Source organism: Numida meleagris, chromosome 3 (genome assembly GCF_002078875.1).
Source record: "Numida meleagris isolate 19003 breed g44 Domestic line chromosome 3, NumMel1.0, whole genome shotgun sequence".
Lineage (NCBI taxonomy): Eukaryota > Metazoa > Chordata > Aves > Galliformes > Numididae > Numida > Numida meleagris.
Genome location: NC_034411.1, coordinates 63,808,758 through 63,830,580, shown reverse-complemented (window position 1 = coordinate 63,830,580; position 21,823 = coordinate 63,808,758). Strand labels below are relative to the sequence as shown.

The 21,823-nt window shown below is 39.9% G+C and overlaps 2 protein-coding genes across 5 annotated transcripts in view; one reads left to right on the top strand and one right to left on the bottom strand.

The window, feature by feature from the left end:
- NT5DC1 (5'-nucleotidase domain containing 1) overlaps positions 777-21,823 on the top strand; it is a 138,707-nt gene continuing 117,660 nt past the window's right edge. For all 3 annotated transcript variants that reach the window (XR_002437385.1, XR_002437386.1, XM_021392840.1), the window contains exons 1-6: positions 777-957; positions 2,536-2,627; positions 4,284-4,355; positions 5,780-5,886; positions 8,068-8,147; positions 11,773-11,854. Coding sequence is in view for 1 of the 3 variants with exons in the window: in XM_021392840.1 (XP_021248515.1) it covers positions 865-957; positions 2,536-2,627; positions 4,284-4,355; positions 5,780-5,886; positions 8,068-8,147; positions 11,773-11,854 (526 nt within the window). In the remaining 2 variants the exon portion in view is untranslated. The remainder of the gene's footprint in view (positions 958-2,535; positions 2,628-4,283; positions 4,356-5,779; positions 5,887-8,067; positions 8,148-11,772; positions 11,855-21,823) is intronic.
- COL10A1 (collagen type X alpha 1 chain) overlaps positions 17,660-21,823 on the bottom strand; it is a 42,001-nt gene continuing 37,837 nt past the window's right edge. For both annotated transcript variants that reach the window (XM_021392839.1, XM_021392838.1), the window contains exon 3: positions 17,660-19,802. In XM_021392839.1, coding sequence (XP_021248514.1) covers positions 17,920-19,802 — 1,883 coding nt within the window. In that variant the 3' untranslated portion in view covers positions 17,660-17,919. The remainder of the gene's footprint in view (positions 19,803-21,823) is intronic.

The following is a 21,823-nucleotide window of genomic DNA, read 5'->3' as shown; positions in this document are numbered from 1 at the left end:
AGCAGCCCAGCCCCAGCAAAGTGCGCCGTAAGTACCGCGGGCCGCGCGCAACGCGGCGCTCCCCGCCCGCTGCTCCCCGGCGGCGAGGGGACGCGAGGAGAGGAGGAGAGGAGAGCAGGAAAATAAACTTTTTTTTTCCTCTTTTTTTTTTTTTCCCCCTTCGGGAGTGCGGGGTGGGGAGGTAGGGTGGGGAGCTAGCTGCTCGCGGTGGTGTGAATTTGAAGCGCTTGTCGAGGGGGAAGGAAAAGTTTCCTTTTAAAAAAAAAGGGGAGGAAAAAAGTTTGGCTGCCAGCGGTGGAGATGATGATGAGTTCGTGCAGCCTCCCTCTTCCCTTCCCCCGCTCCTCCCTCTCCTCTCCTCCCTCCGCGGCTCCTGGCTTTTTTTTTCCCCTTCCCTGTTGCAGACTTTCTACCAACCAGCGGCACCGGCCGCGGCGTTCTGCCTTCGGGACCTGATGCTCATCCATATTAAACCGTCTGAGCTCAGGAATCCGGCCAGATCATCCCCCCCTCCCGCTGCAAAGTTTATTTTTAACCAGCTAGCGCCGCAATTGGGATGGGGCTGCGAGGAAGCCACCTCTCGTAGCCCGGCGCCGGCAGCCCCCGGCCCGCAGCCCTTTAACTTCTCCCCGGGGCCCGCCCGGAGGCCGCAGCGAGGAGGCCGGGATGCAGGCGGCCCTCCGCAGGTACCGCATCCCCCCCCCCCACAACTTTCCGTCCCNGGCGGAGTCGGGGCGGAGTCGGGGCGGAGCGGAGGGGCTGCGGCCGCACCGCCCCGCGCCGCAGGAAGCACCGCCCGCGCGCCTTCTTCCTTCTCTTCCTCCTCCGCCTCCGCCCGCCTCCCGCGGCGGTGGCGGCACGGCCATGCAGCAGTACTTCTCCCTGGCCGACTGCGAGGTGATCGGTTTTGATCTGGATCACACGCTGTGCCGCTACCACCTCCCGCAGAGCGCGACGGTGAGTGCGGGCACGGCGCGGCCAAAGAGCCAGGGGTGCCCGCTCTGCTCCGGCCGCCCTAACGGAAGGGCGAGTGGGTGTGTGCGGGGCCGGCGGGAGTCCCGGGTGCTGGGGGAGCCCCGCAGAGGGGCGGAGAGCCGCCGGGAAACGTGAACAGAGGGGAGAAGCGGGAGCGCGTCTCTTTGCCCGCCCCCTAGGCAGGCCTCAGCCGGAGCGTGGAGCGCGCCGTGTCTTTGCCTTGGAAACGGCGCCTCCGGAGAGCTCTCCTGCCTGGAGGGGTGCTGGGGCGGGCAAAGTCTCCCCGCCGGATCGCGAGGTGTTGCAGGCCGTTAGAAATGCTTAGCGCTTTCGATAAGGGATCGCGGCAAACTTTCTCGTGCGTAGAACGGTGAGCATAAAGGCATTCAGCATCTGCCTCAGCGTTGCTGTCCGTCGGAGCCAGAGCCTGCTGGTGTGCGCTGCACCTTCTGCCTCAGTGCTTCTTTTCTGCCTGGCCCCTTCCATTCTCGGGTGGATACATCGCCGCGTCTCCCCTCTGTTGTTGTCAGAACGCTGCACAGATGTCTTATGCACCAGGGGTGCTCGAGTTGCCCCGTGGGTGGCAACATTCTTCAGTGTGTTATAGAAACAACTGTTTTTATAGAAACAAGTGTAGCAATGGTGCAGCGCACCTGGGCCTGTAAAACTGCATTGTTTTCTATAGCAGTGTTTGATTTCCCGCAGAGAGGCATCTTACTTACAGAAAAACGCTTCTTAAATTTTGTTCGCTCTTCTCACAAGGCAGAGACTGGTTGTCACGTGCACTTTGCATGCTTCCTTAGCGATGACAAATAAAGCACTTCGAAGTGCTGGCAGGAGCATCAAAAGATGCAGTTCTTACTGTTTGTCTTTCTCACTATTCGTAGTCATTCCAAGAGCAGCTTTTGGAGATCAGCTTCGATGAAAGAACTATGAGAAAAAGGAACGATTGCTATGTTTATGTGGTCTTTATATCACTTCAAAGACCTGGCATCATCTGCACAGATTTACTTGTGCAACTTTACCAGCACATTACAGTAAGAAATGGCTGAATGTTGTACTAGGCTTTAATAGTATTCTTTCTAGCCTTATGAGTAGTTTACTTAGTAGTTGCTGTTTTCTCCAGAATACATTTCATCAGGGATGTTTAAAATGTTCACTATCTACAGTTGTTGACAGATTCAGATGCCACGTGTTGAATCAGAATGACCAAGAAAGAGATTTGGAAGGGGGAAGTAGTGACTGGCCTTGGGTGCTTACCATCTTGGTTTCCCAGTAGTCTTGAAGCAGTGGGGCAGTAAGGTAGAACGCTGTACACTTGGCTACGCTACAGAAATTGCTCCAAAATGATTGCATGAATGTCTTGAGCTGTTTGACAGCCAGCCAGAAATAACCTCAGGCACTGCTGGGAAGATGTTATGGGGCAAGGCCCCCCAGGCTCCTTGTTTGCCTTTTCTTAAAGTTCACATCTTTCAGGGAAAGCAGAATCTTTAGATACCTTAATCAATGTAGTTAATGCCTTCTTAATTTTTATTTTTATTTTTATTTTTCCATCTATAGCTAATATATGATAGTTTTGCTCAGTATCTGGTAACAGAGAAGGGTTACGACAAAGACTTGCTGACTCTAAATCCAGAAAGCTTAGACTTCTGGTAAGTATGCTGAAAATAACATAAACTTTCTTCCTAACTTCCTGTATACTATTTTTACTATACTTTTACAAAGTTTGGAAAACAGCTTTTTAGACAATTGTCAAACCAAATAGTTAATTTCAAAATTTTTCCAACAAGTCTTTAAAACCACAGGTATTTCTCATGAGATACTTCTAATTTGGTGTTTTGAAGAGACAGCTGAGTATTCAAGCTTGCTTTGTGCTCCCTATCAACTCCCCAAAAACTTCGTGGATTGACTTACTGAGATACACCTCCTTTTTCTTCTACCTTTAACTCAACTGGTAAATACAGTAACCATCAGAACTTAGTCATATCTCCATGTTTCTCTTTACAAATGTGTTTTTGTTTGTGTAAGGTAGAATAATCCCAACAGTCTTCTCAGGAACAGAAGAAAGTTGACATGCCAAGAAGTAGCCCTTGAGTGGTGCTTTTGGCACAAAGCTGTAATGTAAGAAACTAAAATGCAAGTTTCTTGTCATTGGTATCTGAGGTGCAACTTCAGTGTGGATCACTGATGTTCCAACTTCTATACGTTATTATCTATATCAGGAGTGTGGGGACTTGAAGGTCAGGTTATCGCTGTTTTAGTTTCCTTTTTCCTTAGGAGAAGCACAGGTGTTTTGTTTTCAAGTTGTTTTTACAGTTCAGTATTTGGCTGGTTAATTTTCCAAACATGTCTGATTACAAATCTCATGTGATAATGAGGGAATTTGTATTTCTCATATTTTGAGGTCTCTGAGGCATGAAATCCATTGTTAAGATCTAGATATATCTACCTTGGTTTCATCCTGGAGCTGGCGGTTCCTTAGTGAGGATCTGCAAGCGCATGGTACTGGCAGCATCACATTGGTGCTGCTCACCCAGCTGTCATGTGTGAAAGGATACAGTCTGCTTGCTGTGTTCATGGCATGTTGTCTTTCCTTTGGGTACCATATAACACAGAACGAAGAAAGCATTACTTTTCCTTTTTCTTTTTTCTTTTCCAATATTATTCTATATACTGAACTCTGATCTCATTTTTCAAACAACCTAAATTAACATGGATTCATTTTTTCTGGAAGGTGTGAATTGACTAGATGAGTTAGGAACTACTATGGTACATCTGTCCTATGCAGTGTACCTTTCACCCTGTGAGTGCAGAATAGCCTGATAATGCCTCTGCTTCACACACTCTTTAGATATTCTGTTGCCTCATTGGGAATGATGTTCTATGTCTCTCTTCCTTAATATTGGTATTACTGTCACAGTAGTAAGTAGAGGAGGTACCATCAAAATGTATATTTAATTTTCTTTAATAGAAGCAGTGGTTTAGATGTCACACTTCTTATCTGTATATGTTCAGACCTTAATCCTCTAACCCTATCTATATGAATAATCACACTGAACTCACAGAACAATGGAACTGGATTTATTTAGTAGGAATTTGCTATGTAAGTGAAATCCAGCCCTCACTGTAATGATATGTATTTGCATACATTATTTTCAAACATGGGAGTGCTTGAGGGGCTGTAATTTGCTGCTTTTACGTGGCATTACTATATAGCTTCTGTAACTGCATTTCACTATTCTGATACAGAGGCATTCCTCTGAAAACATTTTTTTCTTTTTCTTCCTTAAAAAACCAATTATTTTTAGTTGTAAAGGCTTGGTGTTGGACCTTGAAGATGGAAACTTCCTGAAGCTTGCGGAAGATGGAACAGTTTTGAGGTAATAATGACTACATGTGTTTATTGTTAAACGAACATGAACACTTCATCCTCTTCTGAAAGTCATCTCAGTTTTAATAAACATTTAAAATACTGGTTTTAACGTGTATTAATTCATGTAAAAATTGAAATACTCTTGGGTAACCTGGTGTTCAGTATCTCTTAATGTGGACTTAGTATTTTCATAATATTTCCATATTAGCTGCTAGGAAGAAAATTTTTGATAAACATCTAAGATTGAGTGCATACTGATCTTGAAACTAAATTCACTTTTTTCAGTGGCTACCAATGTACTCTGTCCAATTCTGCTAAGATCCAGGGTAAGGTTTTTCTTTGAATTCTGAGTAACTTGACTCAGTCAGTGCTAATGACTAACATAATGACAGAGCAGTTTTCTTTGTACCATACATATTCAAAATTAATGCAGATTTGCTACATGTAACTTAAGTAGCCTGAAGTAAATTAAACACAGAAATTGACACGCTCACTTGGAGAAGTCTTTTTTTCTTTTTATTTTAAAAGTTAAATTTTCCCTCGAGTCATAATTTTAGCACATCTTTACTTCCTCCTCCTTTTTTTTTTTTTTAACATGAGCTTGAAGATGCTAGGGAAAATCAGATCTCATTGAAGTGCTGGAAGGTGTCCCTGCCTATGTTAGGGTGGGTAGGAACTAAGTGATCTCTGAAGGTCCCGTCCAACACAAATTATTCTATGATTCTTTCAGACAAGGAAATAAATAACTGTGACTCTTTGTTATCTATTCAGAAATTCAGTTAGTACCGTGAATTTCAAAGAGCTACTTTTAGAATTGAAGACAAGAAGATATACTACTGTAAAGGGAGAAGTGTTACAGGATTAGTTACCCTGGCATTTTCTGCGTTTTCTTCAAAACTGGGGGATATATGTTCTTTTGGGGCATAGTTTTATGGTCAAGTTAGTAGACTTTTAGTTCATGAAAAGGCTTGTACATAATTCTGTATTACATAGCTGCTTTGAGGGCTCAAACTAGAATTGTATCACAGTCCTGCCCGGCAATCTGTGAATGTTATCAGGCTTCAGAATGGTGTATAGGCTTTCTGCTATTTTCTGTTTTATTGTGCAGTGTGTATCGATAGTTCAAGTATAATGTCCTCATACAATTGAGAACATTCGAGCAATGCAGAGTGATTGTGTTAGGAGGTGAAGCGCAGTAGCCATGCCCTCAGCCAGCCAGATGTTTGTGAAGTAGAACTTATATTGGGGATTGTAGTGTATAGGATAAAAGCTTAGGTCCTAGGAAACTTCTAATTGGTAACTCAAGTTAGCTCTGAAGTGAAGAGAAACTTGCATGCACTTCAGTGTTCAGCTTCAATTTGTTACTGTTTCCTAGATGTGGTCTGACTGTTTTTAACCTTTTTTTTCCTCTCTCCATAATGCATCGAACAGGGCAAGTCATGGCACTAGGAGTATGACATCTGAAGAGATCCTGGAGATTTATGGAAGGAGGGAATGGAAGCATTTTAGTACAGTCAGTGGAATGCTTTCTCGCTCAGGTAGCTATACCTCAGAATGTCCTGGTCTATGAAATTGCTTTGGCCCCTTCAGTGTTTATTGTACTGTTAGTTCATCCTACAGTTATTTAAAAAAGATGCTTGAGCTGAGAATTACTGGAAAAGGTGAGTGTTTGGGGCAAGGGTGTTTTTATGTTTTTAACTTCTAATACTTAAATTTAAATCACCAATTATAAGGCAAATAATAAACAAGCTGACAGTATAGGCATTGTTTCTTGGTGAGGAAGTTAAGTTGGTAGTCTCAGTCTCATTTAGAATAAATGTAGAAAATCTCAAGTTTTTCTTAATTGTTGACTCATTGCTGTCAGTGTTCTTACTAGAGGCCTAGCTGGAAGAGCAATGAACAGAGCAGGTATGGAAACGCAACTACTCATCTTGTGGTGACGGTTTTTTACTTTTAAGATGGGATCATGTTGTGAAGGCACTGTGATTAGGTTTCCATTTTTACTAGCCACCTTATACTTTCTCTCGGTTTTTCTTTAAGATTAGTAATTGCGAGTGATGCACGTAAAGATAGAATGCTCACTTTCAGTTGCATTGTCCTGTGTAACAGAGATATTTTCCTTGACATTTTGCTGTCATAAATTCATTTGTCATCCTTATGCTAAACTACAGGTAATCTTTTGCAACTGGGTAGAAAAGTACATCAGTTACATGAACAAAAGAAACCTTTTGTGTTCATGATTCAATTGTCTCTTTTGTGAATATTAATCCTTGTTTTGCTGACTTATGTAATATATGTAAGAGGCAGCACAGACGAGATCATGAATAAAACAAAAACATCACCTGTTAAGTCATTTTACTCCCAGAAAAGAATTGCTGAACATGACCTTAGTCTGGGAGGAGTATTTGCACACTTCTGACTTATTTGTTATGTTTTCGGCCTCATAGAATAATGTGAGCATGCTTCCTGTTGGGCTAAGGTTCTGTCTTTAGCATGTGTTTGCAAAGGAGAAGACTATAGGAAAGTTGTCCTAGCCTCTGTATTAGATGATTCATCCCAGATACCCAAGCACCACCTGAGGGTGAAATGAATCCACAGAGGTTCCTGCCTCTTTGCCCAGAGGCTTGAGAGTGTCCAGAATTTTCTTGGAAATTCTATGTTTTAGACAATGAAAGTAAGACAAAATCCCAAGTTAAATTAATTATGGGACACTCCTACAGTATAGACAAGTGTAAGATCTGAGTAGCAAGGAAGATTTAGTTAAGTTCTACAGCTAGAGTAGTAGTTTCATTGAAATCTGGGAATGCTGGGAAACATCATTGAGAAATGCTAAAAGATTGCTTCCATTTTCCCATTTTGTTTCAGTGATGTTTAAATTGTCCTTTTTGGTAAATGAAATGCATCTGTCCACTTTATTGTTTTGATTCCTTAAATTTTGACTTGTATTTTACAAGATGCTGCTTTCAAAGTCACTTGACATTTCTGACATTGTATTTCACAAATTGTATTGTTGTGGCATTTTCAAAATAAAACCACTCTGTGTCACCAAAGTGAAGCAATTCAACAGTCTCATACCAGTCCAGGTCAGCATTATAAAAAGGAAATACTTAGTCTGTGAGATCAGCAAGGGGAATGTAGCGCGATTCTCAGTAGCGCAGAGGAGGGGGGGAAAGAAATATGAAAACTACCAGATGGTTTCAATTCCTATTAATACCCCAAATTCAGGAAATATGTAAGGGCTGTAGTCAGTAAGAGTAAATCCCTCTCCTACCTGCATGTTTGATGAATTGACGATTGGACTAGATGACCTTAATGGTCTTTTCCAACCTTAATGATTCTATGTAATATCTGTCAAACGTTTCTGAAACAATTTCTCAGGCTCATTGTATTTCTTACTGCTGGGGAAATGGATATTTTTGAAGAGTTGAGCAATGCTACCTTGACTCTAAAGACTCATTTTTCTCTTCCTTCTTTTCCACCGTAACTTTTAGAATCTTAAAATGTTTCCTGTAAATCTTACTGCTTTGCTGTAAGCTAACCATTCTCAAGTAGAAATAAAAGCTAAAAAGTTATTAAGTTGGGAAGCAGATATTGCTTGTTACCGGTAAAATTCAAGTTGCAGCTTATAATGTTATTTAAGTGTACCTTTTATTTGTGATTAAACCATACAATATGTATTTAAAAAGTAGAGATTTTTTCTTTTCTTTTTTTTTTTTCAGCCAAATACTATTTGTATGATAATTATTTTGACCTACCAGGAGCCCTGCTGTGTGCAAGGGTTGTGGACAGTTTAGATCAGGTAAGAACCTGACTTCTTGAAATTAAATGTTCCGTTATCTTTCTCCTTCCCTGCCTCACTTGCTGTATGCATTTTATAATGCATGCAAGTAACACATTCAATGATGTTAAGGTCTTTAGCTCTTCTTTCTAGTTTGGAATTTTTCATGCCAGACTGAACAGTGTATTAAAGCTGTCTCCCAAGTTACTTGTGACCTACTTGGGATGTCAGAGTAAAGGTACTTCCACCAGAGGGCACAAATAGCTAGGATAAGAATAAATGAGTTCTTTTCTCATAAGTTTATTCTGTGATATGCAGAATATTGTTCTTAAAAATCTTTAATTGTACTTGATGGTACTTGGATGAAATGTAAGGAATAACATGGTTTACTAGTTTGCAGGAAATGTAAAATAGTGGAAAGCTTAATTCCAGCCTTTCTTTTTAAACTTATTTTGTGTCCTAAGTGTGATGATCTGTGTACACAGATGTAAATAAATCTATGGAATACTGTGGTTTCCCAGTTTTTTTTCTTCCTCTAAGGAATAAATTAAATTTCAAGGTGGAAAATGGAATTGCTCCAACTTTTTTCAGTGCTTCTTAGGTATATAGTATGGCTTAGATCCTATCTTTGATGTTTGATATCATTTGATTCAGTTAAGTCAAAGAAGAGTTGAAAATTTAACTTGAGGGTAGCTGTAGAAGAGGGCTTTTCTCATTGAGTTAAATATCTTAGTGTCAATGAGGTATGGGTATAATCTACTGTCTGAAGATACTGCACTTAATGCAGCACTTATGCAAATAATGCAGCACTTTCTCTGCAGACTGGAATTCAGAACTGTGAGATGGGTATCTGCAATCCCTTTGAGTACCAACTAACTTGATGTTTTAGGCTTAGCTCTAAAATAGCATGCTGAGCAGATGGTTGTTTAAGTGTAAACGCTGCATGAAGACTTACCTAAAGCTAGCTTATTGGTAAACACTGAGGACAGGTACGTCATAAGAGTCTTAATTTCATGCCTGATTAATCTCATTCCCTGACCATTCACTGCCTGGAATCCTCTCTCAGATGTCACATCGGTATTGTGTTGCTTTATTTTACAGTTAATTTAGACTTGGTACAAGTCACTTGGTGTTGAGGGAGGAAGTGGATGGTGCTAAAATGTGGCTCAGCACACATGTAGTATGCTTGCATGTTCAGTTTCTACTTCACAAGCTGCAGCACTGTCCCTGGATCAGTGCTGTCTTCATCCAAAGAGAAACACATGCTCTATTTTTCCACAGAGCTGCCAAAAATGGGTCAAGCATCCTCTTTATCAGTTTCTTGAATATTTAACTGCAAATTGGCTCAGTTTCAATACAGAGACTACAGCAATTTCATGAGATGTTACCATCAGCCAGATGATGAAGATGCAAGGCAGGAGGTTGTAGGCCTCTGCAAGACTTGTGCCCTGGACACATGCTGCGGTTGTTAGGCTATTTTCATATGGTATCAAAATCATCACATTTTAATTCCTTCATGCTCCTAAATGGAAGTGGAGGCTTATATTTCCTCTTCTGGCAACTTGTATAAATAAAGGCTGCTTTTCCTTACTATTTCCAGACAACATTCTAGGATCTGGTGAGTCTCCTATTGGAAATAGATAGAGAACTAAGTTCCAATTCAAATGGATTTAGACAAGAGTTGGATGCTGCGCTGCTCTACTCTGTTATGGATGTATATGCATTTGATGTGTCCACAGCCAGAATTTATGTATGTTTTCAGGCAAATGAGAGGAGCTTCTCAACATTTTGCATCTTTGCATTGAAACTCCACGCAAAATACTTCTTTGTCTAATACTTAAGCTAATGAAATCACTGCATAGGCGTGCGTGCTCACAGTTAGCTCACACCTTTCGGGGCATTGGTCAGTTTTCTTGTATGTGTTGTAGCTCTGGATTTGCGGTAGGGCAGTTTTAGGGTCATGCTGGTCTCTTGTAAAACCAATGGTTTTGATGGAAGTATACCACTTGTAAACTAGTATCCACTTGTCCTCAGAACAACACTCTTGAGGAACTGTTAGTTTGTTGCACTGATTTTTAGAAGAAGCAGGCAAATGAAACAATGAAACAAATACCAAGGCAGGAGTCAGCCAGGTGGAGTACATGTGGAGCTGGCAGTTTAATCTGCCTGAGGGCTAGTGGTATTATAGGCTACTGCTGTCACCACTAGACAGGCATTCCCTGACATCTCATGAACACAGTTTTGAATAATTACCTTGGTTAGCAGCTAACTAAACTGACATACACGGTACCTTTTCTCTCTGCCAGTCCTTTTTGTGTATTTCTGCAGCAGCTTGCTAGAAGAATGGACTTGGGGGTGGAGGGGGGAAGCAATAACACTATCTTTCCTGCTCTTAATCTCTAGAGCTGGTGGATCATAAGCAGACTACCAATAGTGCTTGTCAGTCACGCATGAAAGGCCTTGTTAGTGCTACTTGATGGAGGTGAAATTAAGGGCAAACTTTTCTTCTTGAAGCCTCTGTGGCAGATTAGGCCTGAAATAGCAGTTTTCTACAAATAAACTCTTTAATAAACATCTTTAGACATTTTAAGCTCACTTTCAGTTTCTAAATACATCCTTCTCTAGAAAATGCCTTCTACTTACAAAATAAGTCATTATTCAGGTATTAGTGCAGAGCTGGGCTTGCAGGTTTAGGACAGAGAACAAAGCCATAAAATCTGTCAGCAGTTGCATCAAAACTTAAGCTAAACTAGATGTGCAAAGCCTGCAACAACAGTACAAAAATACTTTCTACGGTGTAGAAACTGACATCTGCTTTATTGCTGCCCTGTGCTTTGTAACTGAGCACCTCTTACAGGCTCAGTAACTAATCCTCTACCCTATCATGTGCCTAGCTGCGTAATTGCACCTGTGTTTAACTCAATGTTTCTAAAGTTTGTAGTGTTTGAGTCTCAGAGCACTCTGAGCTGTTTGAGAATTTGTTTCTCTCTCTTAATGAGACACTGGGAGGGCAGCTGAGGTCAGTAGAAGTGCTTCTGCACCTGGGCAGCTTTCTAGGAAAAGGGAGAGACTGATCGCATTGCAGATTTTTTTTCCCTCTCCTTCTGCCAGAGCAGGGGTTTGGCAACCTATAAAGCACAATGCAGCATAGTGCTGCTCAGCCTGGTTTCTGCCTAAGTATTTTATGTGGTGTTTAGGGTGGAGCTGTTGGCAGAATAACATTGCCACTAGGTTATAGTGAAGGTTATAACGAGTTGCAATGGTGGAAGGTGATATGAGTGCCAGACTGTAGTTAATGTCAGCCTGCTAATTTAGTACAATATCTGCAGCTCTAAGCATTAATTTTTTCAGTCAGCAGGAGAGCTCATTCATTAAGTTGCTATTCTGTCTAATGCCCCTCTTTGCTGTAAGGTTTTAGACTACTTATAATTATGTGTAATTCAAAAGCAGGGAGAAGACCTGCCTGCCATTATTCAGAGTTCACAGCCAAGTCGAGTTCTGAGTCCTGACTCCTGCTGTCTACGACTGCTCTACTCCATTTTCAAAATACTTTTATTTATTAATGGCATTCCTCCCATTGTTTTAGTATGAAAGCTTGAAATGGCTGATACTTGATATAGTGACTAGATTCCTTTGACAATTACAGCACGATGGTCAGAAAAAATATGACTTCTGGAAGGACATGGTGGCTGCTATCCAGCATAATTATAAAATATCAGCTTTTAAAGGTAAGTAGGTTCACCAAAATCTTACTGTAATAGCCAGAAATATTACATGCACTTGCCAGAACAAATACACAGTAGGTTACTCAACATACCTTTTACTTTTCAGGCTTTTAAGTAGTTATATTTACACTTTTATCCTGTTATCATTGGTATTCTTATTTTTAATAATACTTTTGATTTATTACTTCACTGACTTCATTATATGGTTCAATTATTTTTCCTCTAATGTCAGCATCCTTGACTGTATTTGATTCTAGCTTGGTATTCTTGTATTTATGAATAAAATCAGAGGTGCGCTGAAAAAGAGGGAACTGATATTTGATAGATTTTTTTTTTTAATAAATTTTCTTTAGCCCTTTATTTTTGATTCAAATTCATTATGTGTTGCATTTTTGTTATTTTTTGTCAAATTCTGAAATTTGTTTTAAAATATATGGATCGTGCATAGTTTGCTTCCTTTATGTTAAAAAAATTTTACAATAAATTGTTGTTTGGGAACATACTTTAATGCCTGATCTTTGAAATAATGTAAATAATCATTTTTATGTATGTAGGAGTGTCTGCTTGTGTGTACATGTATACACTTAGGTACAATGTGTAGGTATATACTTATTTGTATATGTAAGTATGTAATCTGCATACAGATGTGTGGTGTGACTTAATTCTTTTAAACTCCTATCAGAACAGGCACTTAATTTAATATACACAGTTCTCTGTTATAAAGGTTATGGGGCACATGCCCAAAAGCAGTAAAATCTGAGAAGGTATTAACTGATAAGCATATTTTTTATGGGATGGGATAGAGATAGGTAGGGCTTTGTAAAATCAGAAGTAAGACAATACAGATTGTACACAGTACTTTAATGTATGAAAGTGCTAATCTCTGTCATCCATCATTTTGAAAGGCCTTGCAGTGGTCTTATTTTCCATTTAATAATGTGATCCAATGGATGAAGCACTGAACAGGGAGTTGAAAGAATTGAATATTATTTCTTCCTGTTTGACTTACCTGTGATATTCGCCTGGAGTATTGCCTTTTTACTTCAGGTCCCTTCTCTGTCAAATGGGAATAATAGTACTAATCTTATGCGACAAGTTCATGCCAGACTTTTTTTCCTTTGGTGCAAGCTTAACATAACTTTCTGAGGAAACTTAAAACTGGCTCCATCCCAGTTTCTACATACCAGGAAGCCCCATGCTCTTTCTTAGCCCAGAGCCTGGCCTAAAAAGGACAAATGATGTCTTGACTTAACTCTGCTCCTTCAGTGCCCTGCAAAGGATTTAACCCTTTAGAGAAAAACAGCTCTCATTTACAGTTAGTCAAAGTACATTTTCTAAAGCAAGCTTATTAAATGGTCAGCTGGGGAGACGTCAAGTTCCCAAGTTAAAATAGCATCTTGCTAGTACCATTGTCAGTGATGGAGCAGAACGACTGACCATTTTATTTATTTGAAATTCGTGTTTGCATGTCACTTTGTTTCTGGTTTGTTGTCAGTATGCCCTTTATCTTTGTCCCTTCTCTTTATCGCATGATTTCTTTGATCATTAGTCAGGTGTCTGGTGGATTTTGCTTTTCATTGTCTTAGCCATGGTGATTGCCTTAGATAATGGCCCAACTATATATTTTTTGGGGGTGGCTATTTTAGATAGCCATGATCGTCATGACTCTCAGCTTGTGAAGGATATCAACTTGCTCTGCTGCTTGTTTTTAAAGAAGTGAAGAACTGAAGCTTGCAGAAGAAGCCTAAGAAAGTTCAATGTAGTTTTGTTTTATTTGAATTTTGCTTTCCAAACTCCAAAAATTTCAAGTAGTCTATTAAAAAAAATACTATTAGGTAAAAACGTGATGTCAGATAGCAGCGAACACAGACATTTTTATTTTCAGACAGGTCATCTTTTTACCTAACAATACCTGCAAGAATGCCCTCTGCGATTGTTAACTGAGATAGGCTTAAATTACTCAGAATCCTTTTTTCCAATCTTTATTACTGGAATATTTTCCATCTTTAACATGATTAGTATTACTTTTTTCACTTAATTTATGTTATATTCTCATTATAAACATCTGTAAAGAACAATTTAAAGGAACTGTCATGTGGAAATATAACTTCCATTATGTAAATGTGTAAAAATTTCAGATTTTGTGATTTTGATAGAAAAATTGATAGTTTCTGCAGGAGAAAGTTGCCTATTATAACTTCTTAGAGCATAATTTTGTATAATATCTTCTCACAAAGACAGCTTTCTTTCTCTTGCATGATTGTCTTTCCCCTTCATTTCTCAAACACTGCTGGTAACTGTAGCATCTATGATTATATAGGGAGAATGATACACTTGTAATGTTTTCAGTCAGCTTGTAAGACTATATTTCATTTTGGAAATAGGAAGATCATGTTTGATATAGCAGCTAAAACTTTATAAATTCCCCATTTAAAGTCTTGGTGAGATATGCTGTCAGCTCTCAAAGTGCACGTGAGAAAATTGTCCTTGTGTAAAAGGTATACAGCAGATGAAGAAAGTGCTAGATTTAAAAACTTGTTATTTAAATTTAATAACTTGCATTTTGAGTTTTATTGTAATTTTTTTTAGGTAATTGGTCAATATTCTGAGGTGGTATGCTTGTATATAGAAAGTGTTGCTTCAGGGAGGAAAGCTTTTTGGATCTTTATGAAATACTTTATTCTGTCCCCTAAACATGCACACAGAGAGAGGTTTTTGATCACATGTTTATGATAAACTCTCTTGTCTAGGCAGGAGATAATTGTCTGTGATATCTGCATTGTGTTTTTTATGTGCAACTTCAGAAACAACAAAGGGGAAAGATGCTTTTCTGATCAAAAAAGGAGGAATCGTCAAAAAAGACTGTAACATTAGGATTTCTAATGTTAGTGTAGTTCAGTGAAGAGAGATTACTATTTTTCTTAATTGTGAAAATGGTGACAAAGATATAAGCAAGTAAATTTGTTATACATCTGTACTGGGATTTCCAGGTAAATTCATAAGTGATCATTTAGATACATTGTGTCTGACTGTTTAAGAACTAATTAGGCTTGTCTCAAATTTTTTTTTCCAGACCCTTTAGAAGATAATTTTTTACTATTACAGGCTCTTGTATTTTTGTTTTAGTCTCATGTGGGATTTTGTTCTAATGCTATGGATCTGGAAAAAGATGTGGTTTTTGACAGAGTTTTGTCTTCACATCTTCATGTGGAGAAGATATTTAAAAAAAAAAAATAGAAACCCCCAGTTTTTCCTAGACTTAAGGGAGCTGCGATTTGGCTGTTCTATCTGAGCTACGTGGCCGTCGTCTGCATTATGTGATTGTGTCCGGTACTTCCAAAGTCTGACATTAACTGCTGATATAATTCTTTTCCAACAGACTTCACTTCTCCTATAATGTGCAATTCAACAGATTAGATTTTTTTTGAGGCACACATCTGAAAAATATGAATTACCTTTTCTTTTAATAAGAGTCTTAAACACTTTCAAAGTTCCCTCTAAACAGTGAATCCAGAGCTAAATCTATAAATTCTGCTTGTCACAGTGTGAAGTGTTATCACTAGCTCTTTGGTGTTGAGTGTTTTTTTTAATGACTTAATGTCTGGACAATTATGAAAAGCTTTCAAAAAGGCAGATCTGGGGTACCAAGTTGTAGACTTGAACTCCTTTGTGCTCATTTGAAGAACAGAGACATTAAAACACAACATCTGATTTAAAGTGGGCAGATAATAAAGATAAGTGAACCATACTTTTAAGAATACTGTTGAGGCCTAGTATCTTGTGCTAGCAAATTGGAATCACAGGACAAGTGTTGTCTCCAGCAATTTTCAACACTTACTTTGACCAGGAACTGTCATATTTTAAGCTTTAGTATATAGTATTTCTGTTTCCAAAATAAAAGTGTTGAATTGTTGGAATGCTTTATTTTTCTTTATCGGTGTTTCTTAGGAGACTTGTAATTAATAGATGAGGACTGACAATTCACTGAAATGTCGAGTGTTAGTTTAAAAGAAAATTATGGGATTACTACACTGCATTATTTCCATGCAAATATGCATGTGTAATATTTATAATGGTAGTACCTACTTACTTGCCTAAGTCTACTTGGCTGCTAAAATAAGACAATGTTATATTACTCTCTCTTTTTAAATGCTTAAAAGTATAGTCAAAGCCATCGGTGTACTTATCCAGTAGCACTTAATAAAAGGAGCAAACCAATTCTGTGGAGTTACTTTCTTAGAAGTTCTTTACAGTTTCCAATGTATTTAGTTTTGCTAATGATGTATCAGCCTAAAGATGCTCTCACTGTTTTTATTCATCCCAAGGTATTTTCAAGTACTTAAGAAACTGCTGTTTTCAAATGTACGCAATATAACAAGCCTCAGGTTTTGCTTTCATGAAGAAATGAAGATATCACAAAAAAATTCAAATATAGGCCATTTACTTTTAGTGCAAGTGATTAAAAACATCCATTAAAAATTAAAAAAAAAGTGAAAAATAAATAGTTTGAGTTGATAAGCTTTGGATATGTATAACAGTTAAACCATATAAATGGTAACTTGTCATTGAAAAAATCTGTGATTGAACTATTGCCTCTTGATAATTTATAAGCACTAATTATATTGAGCTAGCTTACATTATACCATTAACTTTTTATTGTGCCATAACAAACTAATATACTATGTGGTGTTTGAGAGACACGAGTGTATGTAGGAATGGTAAGCAAATAGTAGTGTGTCTCCTGACAAATTTACTGTGATTATGAGATGCTTTTACCATGTAAGTATTTCCAATATTTCCAAGATTATTGTGTTTTAAAGAAATACAGTATTTGAAGATAAAAACAACTTAAGAGCAAAGTTTGTCTCCAATTCAGGAATGGTAAAGCTGTTCTGGTTTTGTATCAGCATGCCTGTGAAGATACGTTCCCCTGAATTTGGTGGTAGTTTTACTGTACTCCAATTCTCATAATTTTACCGAATGTTAATTAAGAGCTTAAAAAAAAATTGAACTAATTTTTTACTGTAGTTTACAACATGCCTTAAACAAAGTTGAGGTGGGAACCTGAGGGGAGGGTGCGAAGAAGATAGAGCCAGGCTCTTTATAGTGGTGCCCAGTGCCAGGAGAAGAGGTAGTGGGCACAAAGCGGATCGCAGGAGTTTCCATGTGAATATCTGGAAACATCTCTTTACTATAATATGCTGTAAATGATGGAGCGCTGGAACAGATTACTGAGAGAGGCTGTGGAGTCTCCTTCTTTGGAGATCTTCAAAAGCTGTATGGGCATGGTCCTGGATAACCTGCTGTAAGTGTCTCAGCTTGAGCAGTGGGGTTGGACCAGATGACCTCAAGAGGTCCATCCTGACTTTAACCTTTCTGTGATTTGTACACTTCAAGTCTGGTTGCTTTTTTCTATTGTGGAAGACTTAGATCTTCAGTAACAGGTTATAATTTCTAAATCTACCTTTCTCCAAGGCTGATTTTTATCCAATAGGAAAAGCTGAGCTGACTTAAAACTGACATATTATGCACTGTAGTTGTTTTGTTGTTTTGTTTTCTTTACTCTTGTTTGACAGCTTAAAGATAAAGCTAGTCGATAGCAGACTAATGGTAAAAGAGTGTATTAACTGGTTATTATGATGACCATATTGTGTCTGAAACTGTTTACTTTTGGATTAACTGAAGGTATTATTCAGTGTACCCAAGTATGATCTGGAGTCTTGGAATGTCTACTTTACCTGTTAATGAGAAATGACAGTTAGAAATTCTGATTTCCCCTCTTTTTTAAGGAAGAGAGATAGACGGGTGTATTATATTAATTCATAAAATTTTAATGTTGCATTCAGTTGGACAATTGATCATTGTTCAAAACAAATTTCCCATGACAAATTTCTAAAAACATACAATATCTTTCTACTGGTTTTGAACCAATCTCTTTACCTTCTCACTATCTCTTCAGCTTCTGTTGCAAAATTGAAGTTACATGACCTGCTAAGGACATATCAGATGAGTGCCCAGTTAAAATGGCCTGAAGGAGAGTGTGTCAGGACATTGTAAGTGGGATGTTGTTAGATTTGAGCAAATAGGAAACCCGAGAAAGAAGAATGAACATATTCAGAGGAATAGAGACCATTGGATTCTGAATTTGGCAGCTGGAGCCACACTTGATCATTCTCCATGAGATCAATGACCGCACTGCCAGAGGCCTGGTCAAGATATCCTTTCTGGTATTCATCATAAGTGTACATGACTGGGGAGCCATTTTTATAGAGGGCAACCCAAACATTTGTTCCTTTTGCATGTACGTGATAGGAGAAATAGTATAGTCCAGGGATCCTGCAGGTGAAGATTCCTGTCCTGGGGTCATAGTGTTGCTGTCTATTATACAAGATTTTGTCAAATTTGATAGGGACTGTTGCTGCAGGATAGGCTTTTGAGAGAATGGCAGTGAAGGCAGACACTGGCATTCCTGTGAGAGCTTGATTTACTCCTGCTTTCATGAAAGACATTCCTGATAGTTCTCGCGACTCTCCTTTAACATAGCCTTCTGGGATTATGGCTTGGCCAGGGGGACCAGGAGGACCTGGGGGACCTGGCAAACCAGGCTCTCCGCTGTTGCCTTTAGGCCCTGGGGGTCCAGGTGGTCCCATGGGTCCTCTTAAGCCTTTTGTAGCAATACCTGCTGGGCCTGGCAGTCCTGGTGCTCCTGGCTCACCTTTTGCACCAGGGGCTCCTGGCATGCCAGGTGGACCGATGGGGCCTCTGATCCCAGGTATTCCCGAAGGTCCTCTTGGGCCTGGTTCACCATTGATACCTGGCACTCCCTTAACTCCTTGTGGGCCAATTGGACCAGGCAAGCCAGGTAGGCCAGCATGGCCAGTGTCTCCTTTTTGACCGGGGAGACCTGGATGTCCCTTAGGACCAGCAAGACCCTGTTCGCCTGGGTGTCCTGGTTTTCCATCTAATCCTGGTAGACCTCTTTCACCCTTGGCTCCTGGGAATCCTGCAGGGCCTGCAGGGCCCATGTCACCTTTGGGTCCAGGTAGGCCATTCTCACCAGGCAAGCCTTTGAGTCCTTGAGGGCCCATATTTCCTGGTGGCCCAGCAGGACCTGGTTCTCCTGGCACACCAGCTGGGCCTTGGTCTCCTTTAGGTCCTGGAAAGCCAGGAGGTCCTTCAGGTCCTCTGTGTCCCTTCATCCCTGGCAATCCTGGCTTTCCAAATCCTGGAAGACCTGGGGATCCAGGCAAGCCTGCAGGTCCAGGGAATCCTTTCGCTCCGGGAATGCCTGCTGGTCCTGGTGGTCCCATTGGCCCTGGCTTGCCGATGCCGACTTCTCCAGGCTCTCCCGGTGGACCCTGGGGGCCTGGAATGCCAGCTGCTCCACGAGCCCCTGGTAGACCTCTGTCACCTTTCATACCTGGCTGACCTGGAAGACCATTTTCTCCAGGCTTCCCTATCCCAGCAGGGCCAGGGAGGCCTTGGGGTCCCTGTGGGCCTGGAAGACCCCTGTTACCTGGGCGGCCTGGAACGCCAAATCCCATTTCTCCTTTTTGTCCATTTATACCAGGAATACCTGGCTCTCCTTTCTCACCAGGGAGGCCTCTTGGCCCTTGAGCTCCTGGAGGGCCTTGTGGTCCTGGCTTTCCAGGGACAGACAGTCCTGCGGGGCCAGGAATGCCGGGGGGTCCTTGTGGCCCTCTTGCTCCTGGGAGCCCAACAGGTCCAGCTTCTCCTTTCTCACCATTTAATCCTCTTTCTCCTGGCTTCCCTGGTAGACCTGGCATGCCTGGTTTTCCAACAGTGGAGAATCCGGGTGGTCCTGGGGGACCAGGGGGACCTTGGGGACCGGGGCTTCCAAACCCTGGTTTTCCTGCAGGACCTGGCTGTCCTCGTGGTCCGATAGGGCCTGGAGGACCAGGGGGTCCTTGTTCACCCCTTATCTGCACACCTGTATGGGAAGAAACAAGGTCAACCATAACATTTTGTAGGATCATGTAAGTTTTAAGCCCTTCCAGATTTGCACACTTGTTGCATGGTGGAGAGTTAGCTTCATTTGGGCTTCCCAGAAAGAAAGTTTTTAACATTGTTCACTCAGAACCTGAGCTGACTTTCACAACAGAAGTGTCCTAAGAATCTTGTATGAATATGTAACAGGTGCAAATATGTTGGGAGTTGTAATTTGAGCTGTGAAGCCTTTAGAATTTTTTTTTTTTACTTCAATACATATATGGTCAAAGAATTTAAAATGTAGTGTTCAAGTGAGTGCAAAGCATTAAGGAAGAAAGGAAACAGGTAAATGATTTAGCAAGTTAAGACTTGCATCTTGATAAATGAAAACAGAATGTTTCCAATAGAAGTGTAGCTTGTTTTCTGAAACTACTTGGTGCCTTTTCTCCTTACCTCCCCTGGTGAGCCATCACTCTGGTGTTGTTGTATTTGTTTATTTATCTTTTTGTAAACATATGAATGTTATATTTTGAAGTATTGTCATCTTAAAGAATTTTGTTGCTGTAATGATTTCACACAGTGACAAGATAACTGATAGTTCACTGTACTACAGTCAGAATTTGGGTTTGTTCTTTTAAAAAAAAAAGAAAATCAACAAATGATCTTTTTTGTCTTAGTTATCAACAGCAGGTGGAGCCACTTAGCCAAATGTCACAAATAGAGGAATAAGCAAGCTCAAAACTCTCCACTTTAGGGAAATTTGTTGCTTCCTATTGGAATTAGGATGCTGATTTGTAAGATATTAAAGAGAAGATTAACATGGACATTGTGAGCCTATTTCACTGTTTTACAGCAGCTGGTGTCACTGTAGAACAAAACACCATACTTACGATGAATATTCATTTAAGAAGACATGCAAAAATCAGACTGAGGTATATAAAGGATAGCCTGGATTCTTATTTTATGATGGCAATATACTAAGTTTATTGCTTATTTTAAAAAGATTCATTATCAATTGATCAGCTAAAGTTCTATTTGAGTCTTTCAGTATAGCAGAGCGTATTTGTATATATGAAGGTGTGTGTAATGACTATTCTGCTATCTTTTGGAAACCACAGTTTGTTATCTAACCTGTGGCTAGTTTTGAACCAAAAATGAGATGGAAGTAGAAAGAAATTATTTTTTTAAAGAACAATAAAGAAGAAAAGCTGTGTATATGAAACACACTTGATTTGACTTTGGATCTGTAAGGTTGCTTTCTTCCTGTATTACTAGGGGAATTGTTATTACTTATCAACTACAGATAGTACATCTTCCTTTTTGCTCATGCACAAAGGCAGCACAAATGCATATTTTTTTGTTTTACATACATTCCTGTCTCATCCTTCTTAAGTCAGAGTTAAGAAAAGATGGGCAAATGAAAGCTTTGATGCAAACACCTAAATAAGTTGCTGAGCTCGTGATGTTCCAGTTGTAAATTGGGGAGAAATATGAATAGGTTTTTACATTAATGGCATGAATTCTACTTCACTGGATTCAAAACCCAGCATTTATGTGCATAATTTGCTAGAAGACAACTGTGACCCCAGTCAGGTGTAGTTTTTTATAACTCTGGGAACTATTTCCATGCCTACCGAGTGTATTCTGTTCTTTAGGAGATGGAGTGAGTTGAATTTCTGGAGTGAATTAACACTCGTATTATTCAGCAATGTTCAAGTAACATGCTGTTATCACACTTGACCTAACTGGGGGATATGAGGAAGCAATTGCTTCAGACATTGGTTTTGGAATCCTTCTCTCTACTGTTTTTTAGTATGTTTTAAATGCAATTTTGTCCTAGATTTGTAACGTGATGTGTGCTGCCTTTGGCAAAAGCTTCAGTGTCTTTTGCAAGTGTTACCATGGAAACTTTCTATGAGGGCCTGAACCATTTCAAAAGTGTGCTAGTTTCAGATTTAAATATCTGGTGATTGTGCTGTCTAGAGATAGCAGAAGACAGGTGATTACATTAATGAAGTATAG